At 34.9% G+C, this 9736-nt stretch overlaps 1 protein-coding gene and 2 pseudogenes across 1 annotated transcript; 2 read left to right on the top strand and 1 right to left on the bottom strand.

Annotated features, from left to right (window-relative positions):
* The first annotated feature begins 1162 nt into the window (after positions 1–1162).
* Positions 1163–1921, top strand: LOC140816249 (17.3 kDa class II heat shock protein-like). The gene has a single exon (XM_073175373.1). The coding sequence runs from the start codon at positions 1331–1333 to the stop codon at positions 1793–1795; it is 465 nt and encodes a 154-aa protein (XP_073031474.1). The 5' UTR covers positions 1163–1330; the 3' UTR covers positions 1796–1921.
* A 2146-nt stretch (positions 1922–4067) lies between these two features.
* LOC140817000 (probable WRKY transcription factor 12) lies at positions 4068–5684 on the top strand (annotated as a pseudogene).
* Positions 5685–5833: 149 nt separating this feature from the next.
* On the bottom strand, positions 5834–8606 carry LOC140817327 (protein PLASTID MOVEMENT IMPAIRED 1-RELATED 1-like; annotated as a pseudogene).
* Between the last annotated feature and the right edge of the window lie 1130 nt (positions 8607–9736).

The following is a 9736-nucleotide window of genomic DNA, read 5'->3' as shown; positions in this document are numbered from 1 at the left end:
AAACTATTGAGACGTTTAAAAATTTTATTTTCAATTTTTTTAAAAACACCATCTAAAATAATTTATTCATATCTTACAATTAAATTAAAGCTGAGGTTCTATATTAGCTAACTTTTAATTAATTCGATGAAATTTTATTTAAAATTATAATTATTTAATGATTTTTTTTCTTTCTAAAATAACATTTTAGCCGAAAAAAAACTTTAATACAATTTTTATATATGTTTTTAAATATTTAGATAATCTATCATTTCTAATAAAAATTAAAAAATAGTTAAGTTGAAAATAACAAAAATTATTATTTAAGTACGCAATATGTGCAAAAGACATTAATATAATAAATATTAAATATTTCACTCGTATAATGTGTTATTTTATATATTTAATTATTAAAATTAATAAGTATTAGTTGAATTATTATTTAAATAATTGATATAATATAATAAATATATTTAAATTTCAAATATTATTATAAAAAAAATATGATATCATTAAAGTTTTTATCATTTGAGATAATTTTCAAATAAGTATAACAATGTTCTATTGTTAAATTAATTTATTTATCTAAGTAAACTTGTCTTGACAGAAAGAATAGAAAAAATATTTTAAAAATTATATATTTATATATTTTGTTTATGAATTTTTTTTTCGAAAATAAATAATTTCCATAAAACAAATTGTTTGTCAAATAATATGAATGAATTTTAATTAAAAATTGTAATTATTTTTCATTTTATAATAAAAAATATTTGTATTAAAAATATTAACTCAGTCAAAGTGAATCTAGAAAGATAAGTCGATCACCTTCTAAATAAAAATAGATTCTTGAGTCGTGATACATATATTAAAGTTCTACAATAATAATAATAATAAATTACGAACAATAAATATGCAAAAAATTCACGACGACGATCTTTTAAAAAGTTGAAAAATATATATAATTTTTTTATATTTTATTTAATATGATAGAGAATAGTGAGAATTAAATAAACTAAAGTAATACAAAAATCCAAACTATAATCTAAATTAAATTTAATTATATAATAAATACAAATACTTAAATGTAATTCATATTCATAGGTAAACCAAATTAAAATTAGAATTTTAAAAAATTTGGAAATGTTTGATATTTAATAATCACCATCGTGTTCTAGAAACTGTTAGAAACCCAAGTACCTTATTCCCTCGTTTCCTCTGGAAACTTCCCCTTTCTTCCCGACTCTTCCACCATATCTACCTATATATATACAGCTCCACAGATCTTCGAACAAATCAAAATTGCATTAAATCTCCCATTTCCCAGATCGGTTGCAGCAAGCGAAGTATCGACATGGATATAAGGTTTCTTGGATTCGACTCCCCATTGTACCACTTGTTCGGCGCTGCAGAGGATTCTGATGGCAAAAAATCCGACGGCGCACCAACCAGGGCCTACTATCGCGACGCCAATGCTATGGCGGCGACGCCAGCTGATATCAAGGAGTACCCGAAATCATACGAGTTTGTAATCGACATGCCGGGGCTGAAATCGGGCGATATTAAAGTGCAGGTGGAGGAAGGGAATGTACTGCTGATCAGTGGCGAGCGTAAGAGAGAAGAAGAGAAAGAAGGTGAGAAGTATGTGAGGATGGAACGAAGGGTTGGGAAATTCATGCGGAAATTCGTTCTGCCGGAAAATGCAAACGTCGAGGCAATCAAGGCGGTGTGCCGGGACGGCGTGCTGTTTGTGACCGTTGAGAAAATTCCGCCACCGGAGCCGAAAAAGCCCAAGACTATTGAGGTCCAAATTGCTTGAAGAAAGTATCTGTTTTCTGTGGTTTTGAGTGTTTGTTCTGTTATTATGGAATGAGTTATGTGTTTGCTGGTTTTTATAAATAGGTCGATGATATATTATCCTAAATAAACACAAAATTTTATGAAATCATTTTTGTGAAATTCTATCGATATTTTTTTAAATATAGATTAAATCAATTTATTTTATTCATATAAACATATGAGATAAGAATTGATCTAAAATGTAGTCGAGATGAATATTGTTTGAAATTTTTATAAAAAAAATTGAATGATAATCGAGAACTCTTGATCTAGTGACAAATATAAATATTAAACTCCGGAGTCTTATTTATATATATAAGAAATTATTGAATAATCCCATCCGTTGAAGATTTCAAATGGACTATTAGACTCTTCGCATCACCCTTTTATCTTTTATTGGCTAGCAAATGAAACCTCCCTTCTATCCACATTTCTTCATGGTCTATGGACTGTTAATCTGTTATGATGTACGTAGTATGTATATGTACTTCATTTCCATTTATGAACCAATGAAATTTTTTTTTTTTTTTGAATTTTGCTTTCGTCAATTATTTATCTAACATTTTGAGGGTATTCGTTATTTCAAGGATGTTTTAACTTATTGGAAGTCGTATGAGACAAATACTTAATCTTTGTCATTATCAAGTGACCAACCACTAAATCTTCACATAAATTTTTGTAAGACGAATTAATGTTTTATTTGAGTCATTCATGAATAAAATATTACTTCTTATTCTAAAATTATTATTTTTACTGTGAATATCTATAGGGTTGATCCGTCTCATGGATAAAAATTAATGACTAAATATTCTTGATCAAATTCCGGTTTTAGATTTTAAAAAATCATTCAAATCATAGGTTGAAATGGAAAGATCATGTGCGAATAAGGGCAACTCTTTCCAATGGATACTTTATGAGAAGCTTTGAAGTTTTCAACTTTTTATCATTTCAGTTGATATCTTGTGAATATCTTGTGAGACAGTCTTGTGTATCTATACATGTGAGATATATCAAGTCGATTCATACTTATCATGAAAAATTTTCATAAGTTAAGTCAGAAGAATACAAAATTGAACGTGAGACGATCTGACAAGAGTTTTTGTATCTTCATAAATAGGCCATAAGATGTTACCTTGGATTTCAATTATCTTTACTTATTTTCATGTATAAGGTTCACGAAAAACATTCACAAAACTCACATATAAGAATAAACGTGGATCTTTGAATATACACTCAAGATAACAACGTAAAGATATGTTGAACCCAACTTCGCTAATATTCGTCAAAACAATCGCCTCGGCACCGGTGACCTTTCACTTTCAATGCATCGAATTGAGGATTCATGAGAATTCAATAGTAGCAAGGACTTTTCAAAACTAATGGCCAATTTGATCAAACATTTCACATGTTTCTCAACTTTAAAAAAGACCAGGACTTTTCATTTTATTTGCAATTTTACTACCTTTTTTTTCAAAAAAAATAAAATAAAATGCATGTATTATTTAAGAAGATGGTCCCCAAATGAAATTACATCGAACTCAAAGAACACGTTGAGCTACACAATGATCAATATTATTCGTGGTCAGATGAGAACTGGGTAATATTTCGAGGATGAAGTCGGCTCAAGATGGCTACTTGGTTAAGAATTGATGCTGCACAATCAGTTTTTTATGAGATGCTTTATGTAAACCATCGGTCCCTGTAGTCACATAGTCGAATATAATTCAAAATCGAACCAAATTAGATCTGTCACGAGCAAAGCTTTTCTCCCATTCGGGTTAATATTCGTGTTTGAAACTTTGCGAGAACCAAAGATCCTTTCCATTCGAGTTCGGGCTGATATTTTATGGTTCATGGGATTCTATTTAATTTACTCTAAGGCCAAAGCTATCCATGGCGGCTATTATACTTTCAACCTTCAAAGTCAAGCAGGTCAATGCCACAAAAATAATGTCCTGAAGGGTATTTGATTCCTCATGACTAAGGAATGGGTCGGATCGAACACGAGAGACTCAAATCAACAAGTCTGCCCACGTCAAGCACGACATACCCCACTGTTCTGCCCGTTTTTCACTTGGGAGTTGGGACCATAAGCTCGTCTTTCGCATTTTACAGGCCCGACCGCCCTACCAATGTTCTCAAATTACATTTTGAGGAGTCGAGAACTAAAATTTGTTTATATTTCTTCAAGAATGTTTAAATTCTTAGGCACAAAAAATGAAGTTTTGGGCTGAGGAGGTCAAGGGACTCTCCTCGTGCTACCGACTACCGTGCCTCCGCCCATGTAAAAAGAGTGGGCTAGTCGAGCAGGTTCATTTCACAGATGAAAAACATTTCAAGAGAACTCCCGTTTTTTCCAGAATACTTTTCAGCTTCTTCGGCTAAATTTCAAAGTCTATGACAATGTGGGCCAGCTCAGAATTCTTGGCCACCACAGGATTGATTGATGGGCAATAAGCAAACAAACATGAAGGTTCTGGTCTCATAACAGGAGCTTGCCAAGAAAGACCGCTAAACCCAAGAAGCTTATATATATATATATGCGCACGCACATGAGTTGATGATCATGGCTGAAAATTACCCGGAGTCGGATATCTTTCATGCCACTTTTTGGCCACAGTGCTCCTCGGTGAGCACATATTCCCGCAAAACTAACTTCGAGGTTTCTGAGTTATCGGAGTTCAATGGGTGCTTTGCTGAGGAAAACCCAGCAGTTTGCTTCATTACCTGAAGCTTATATATCTCAAATTTCGAACTCCATGGTGAATGATCATGATGACAAGATTAATTTTATTGGGAGCAACAACTCTTTTCACGAAAGTTCTAGTAATAGTAAGCAAGTCGTTCATAGCCAAGTTTCAATTTTTAAAGCATCAAATATTACATATATGTGTTCTGTAACATATACGAGTGTACAACATATCAAAGAACACTTGTTCATAGCATATGTCATGCACAGACGATGGATTAAACAAGGGCTGAGCAAAGTAATCGTGCCCCCTCTAAGGAAAATATGTCCAAATTTTCCGTGATGATTTTTATCATTTTCTTTCCTTGATAATAAATGTAAAGGTTTGCATGATAGCTCATATTGCCCTCTCATCAATATTTCAGATGCGATGCCAGATGCCGTGAATGTGATAACAGGAGAAAGTGACAAGCAGAAGAAAGTAATGAGAGAAAAGGTTGCTTTTAAAACCAAGTCAGATATTGAGATACTGGATGATGGTTTCAAGTGGAGGAAGTATGGAAAAAAGATGGTGAAAAATAGCCCCAATCCAAGGTTCCGCATTATCTTACGATGCATAATTCTTCTACAATATTAACTTCTATTGCATGAGTAACGCAGTCTCATCTCATTCAAATTCAAAGCCTCGGTTCGGATAAACCAATTGTTGTATCACTAAGCTGATAAACGGACCAATTCAGCAATATTTACTATACTACAGTTTGTGTCAATTCAAGATTGGAGACACGGCTTCTAACTCTTTGTTAAATAACTTCGAAATTTGCACCACTGATCATAATATGCAATCAACAGGAACTATTACAGGTGCGCAGTTGAAGGATGCCCCGTTAAAAAGAGAGTTGACAGAGATAAAGATGATCAACGATATGTCATAACAACCTATGAGGGCGTCCACAATCATCAAGGACGTTCTTAGCTTTGATTTCAGTAATTGAAATTTCATACAAATGTTATCACTATCGTTCGATTTTCTACACCTTTTCAAGAAATATATAATGCAGTTGTACGTACCTTGAAGAATTTATCAGAATTCTTGACAGTTGTTTAAATAGACAGATTCCAGGCTTCTGGTGGGATGCTCAACTGTTGCAAAAAGTGAATAAATTGAACAAATTTCACATCTGGTAATTTGTTGCGAATATTGGCCACCGTTCTCAAAAGCGTTTTGAAAGAACTGTATCCTAGAATTACCAAGAAAAGCAGTATCTTGTATTTAATAGTAACATATGGCTCTCAGGCTTCAAAGTCATCTGTGCTTTAAATATATCTCACAGCAAATTTATCTCTAGACAAGGAGAGGTTATTGTTCGGGTCTGGATCCTCTAGACAAGTTACAACATATAATTTTACCAAAAGGAAAGCTGATACGATCAAATATGTATTGTTTTTTTCCGCAAGCTGTTAGATTTTTATGGGAATATAATATCAGGATTTCTTATGTGCACATTTAGCCCAACTATCTCATCCCATGTAGCTAGCTGCTCCACATTGGGTATGTGACGATATGCTCCAAAGGACGTCCACAGGCTACGCCATCCTCATTATTCTAGAAGAAGATTGTTCAATTGCCTTGTATTTGTAAATATGATTCTTGTTCGTTCGATCCAATCCACTAGAGAGAATCCACCGGGATCCTGATTGCTGTTGTTTATTAGTTCCCCAAAGCTCTTTACCAAGTGAAGTATTTAGGCCGGTAATATGGACTTCCGAGAATTTAAATTGAGGGATACCCTTTTCAAAGATCCACCTTTTTTGCTCGGAGCCAACAATTTGTTCAACCAATCTTCCGTCCAAACCATTTTTTCCATCATTTAAAGTTTTACCTGACGTGCAGGGCAGTTTAGGGGAGGGAATTCTCTCGACTTCAATCATTGCAAGCATCGAGGAACCAACCATTTCGTTATCACGCAAGGGATCTCGAAGCTACACTTTTAAACCCATTACGAAATTTTTATTTGAAGTACCATAATCCCGTCCACGCCTCAATTCTAAAGACCCAGTGCAATGAGCTGCAAGAAGTTTCGAACCATTTTCATCAGTTCCACTGTCAGTGTCAAAACCTTCAACGTCTAACATCATCCAGTCTTCCAATGACAAAGAGCATTTCACTAACTCATCAATACCAAGGACCTGCGAGCCTGATGTCCTTTCAGAACCATAGCTCATATAAACTTCAGTAGCCTTATCTGGAGCAGAACTCCCGACAAACTGGATCCCAACTTTCGAAGGTGATTCTTGATCTGGTAAACCAGACTGAATCCTCAGTCCTTCAATTAAAAGACCTTCAAAGTTGCTTATAGCCACAGGAACAATATTTTCAAAAGACGCACAATCCAAATCTATCTCGTCCGAATCCCATCTGCAACTTTTCAGAAAAAAAAAGAAGACAAACAAAACAAGTCTTTTAAAATGAAATATCAGAATTGATGGCAACTTCATGATTCTATATTCAAGAATTCACAGACCTCTTAAAAGCCCCTGATATTGATTCAACCTCTGGCCCCACTTGTTGTACCGTCTTCCCTGTGATATCAAAGGCATCAATTTATTTTCTTGAATATACATCTTTTCAACTCCTACAGATGCCCAACACTGAAGTATTTCAATGACATTGAGCCCCATCGCTTTGGGAAACACAACTGGAGCAGAAACTTGCACGATTAATCTAGCCCCATTAATTGCATTTCTGAAAAGTGAAGGATTCATTGACCGCAAGAAACCACCACCCTTTATCTGAATGATTGGACCAAGGCATTCTTGAAGAGAAGGCAACTTTAAAGGTTCTGCTGGGGGCATATAGACCGGGCTTCCAAATCCACCAGAGCTAGAGCATGGAGAATTCTGAAAATCCTTCACATCCAAACCCCATTCACGGATTAAAGCTTCCGTTTCCAAATTTTCGATTAACTTAGCATTTTTTGTTTACTAATTGAGTGGGTTACACTACCTAGATAGTGTTCATCAGCTAGAATTGCTGGGGACAAACTAAAATCTTCTGCATGTGGCTTTCTCCGATAGCCATTGGGTGTACGAACAAAAAATTCCTGCTCTGCCATCACATCAGTGTCAAGAGAGTCGTTTTCCCATGTAAGGTTGTCCTCCTCAAACTGTTTCAATAGCTGATCTCTGGGAGACTCAATATAGCTATCACAAACTATGTCATCTGTACTCTGCTTACGGCAAAACATGTTAAGAAAATCGTTTCCTATAGATTCTGCAACATCACCCAAGCTAAGAGATTCATGGAACTTACTATACTTATTGCAAGACTGGATTTTCTCGGATGTTTCTTGCTCCTGACAATTGTTTATATCCATCCTGTGATGAATCCAAATCTGCCGATCTAGATGCCATCATGTCATTAAAAACTAAATCAAATTCTTCATCAGATGGTTCTTTAATGGACATGCTATTTTTTTCTTTGTGTTTAGTATCATCAATCTCGTCATGGTCATCGCAACCAAGCTTCGGATTACATTCAATGTTCTCATCAACAACTGTCTCTTCCCAATCAAAAAACTCCGCAACATTAATAATTTCAATTAGATAACTGTCTATTCTTTCAGTACCATGTCGTTCTATAGCTTCACCTGATCCATCAGGGATCTTTCTAAACCTCCCTCAACTATTGAAAGCTTGGTATCATCAACCTCATGTCAATATTACCACCAGCAAACTCGAGAGAGGGGGCAGTCTTGGGTTTTAGGGACTGTAAATACTCATGAACGTAATCAAACTCTACAACTACACGCATCTTCTCCTGGTCCAGCTTTTGGTACAACAAAGAAACTGAATCTGCGAGTTCAGATCCTTGGTTTGGGAGATTTTCGTCTAGAAATTTCAGTTCTAGTAACTGGGACCGACGATGTGACCGTTTACTTAAACCTGTCGGGATAGCACTACGGTATCTATTACCAAAATCAGTAATATAATTTGCTCTTGTTAGTCCACGTTCGTTCTCAACATTAGGAGCTTTCACATAATTATCTGACTCAAATGGAATACTATTCATCATGAAAAATCCAAAACTAACATTCAACATCGCAGCTTTTGCTATGCCTGTGAGCTTAAAGCTAGTATTCCACTTCCCTGAGCCCCCCTCTTCACTCTCTAACTCCTCCGATCCAAAGTCATTAGGAGCAACTTTGTTAGATCAATCCAGTGCTTCCCAATGTCAAGTGTTGTAGCCCCTATCACCTAGGTATGAAGCAAGAAGACTTTGGGTTCATAGTTTGCTGAATTATGAGTCCTGTTTCTACTACAATTAATAGTACACCAATCCATGAGAGTCTCTTCAAGTTCTGCCATTCCCAAATATACATGGGAAGGGTGAGTTTTCAACATCTTGCCCTTCTGACTCCAAGTCACACACAGATTAAGTCTGTTAAAAGTAGAAGGTAACCCTTCAATAGAACACACGTGGAGAAAGAAACAACAATTAAACCGATGATTATGGTTGTGGGTCAGAGCCTTTAATGGCTTCCAATTCCATATTGATGATTTTTTGTGCTTATGCGGAGAATCTTGAATCTTGAATTTATTTTTTGGTTCTAAAAGGCCATACTTAGCGATCATTTACTTTTTCAAAATTTATAGCGGATGATAACAGTGTAAATTAAATCTTTTAAAACATATAAATATATCAAATAACACATTTTGCATGTTCTACTCAAAAATTATTGTAGTACAATCTTCTTCTCCATAATTATACTCATTATAATTAATATGAATTGAACCCGTGATCTTGACTTGATTACCAATTATAGGACAACCAAATACTTACCGTTTTATCAAAAGTTATAACGGGTGGTAACGGTACAACTTAAATCTTTTAAACGTACAACAATTCAAGCACTATGTTTCGATTGCTCTGCGCCCAACATTGATGTTCAACTCGTTAGTGAAGATCAACACAATCTTTTTTGTCCATGTTACTTCCCAAACAAAAATCGTTCTTAGAGAGGATCATTCTGAGAAAACCACTTTCTATCACAGGGAGCTTCAGCAGCAGTATATCGATATAGTAGTCGCAGATGTCAGTACATTTGATATGGAAGCTTCCTATGACAGAATATTTTCCATCGAAATGTTTGAGGTGGCTTACCCTTTATTGATCAATTATAGGAGATGAGAATTTGCCTGTTCTTGGCACCACTAATGAATTCTTTTGTC

The sequence above is a fragment of the Primulina eburnea genome, chromosome 16 (genome assembly GCF_022965805.1).
Source record: "Primulina eburnea isolate SZY01 chromosome 16, ASM2296580v1, whole genome shotgun sequence".
Lineage (NCBI taxonomy): Eukaryota > Viridiplantae > Streptophyta > Magnoliopsida > Lamiales > Gesneriaceae > Primulina > Primulina eburnea.
This window is presented reverse-complemented; position numbering and strand designations above follow the sequence as displayed.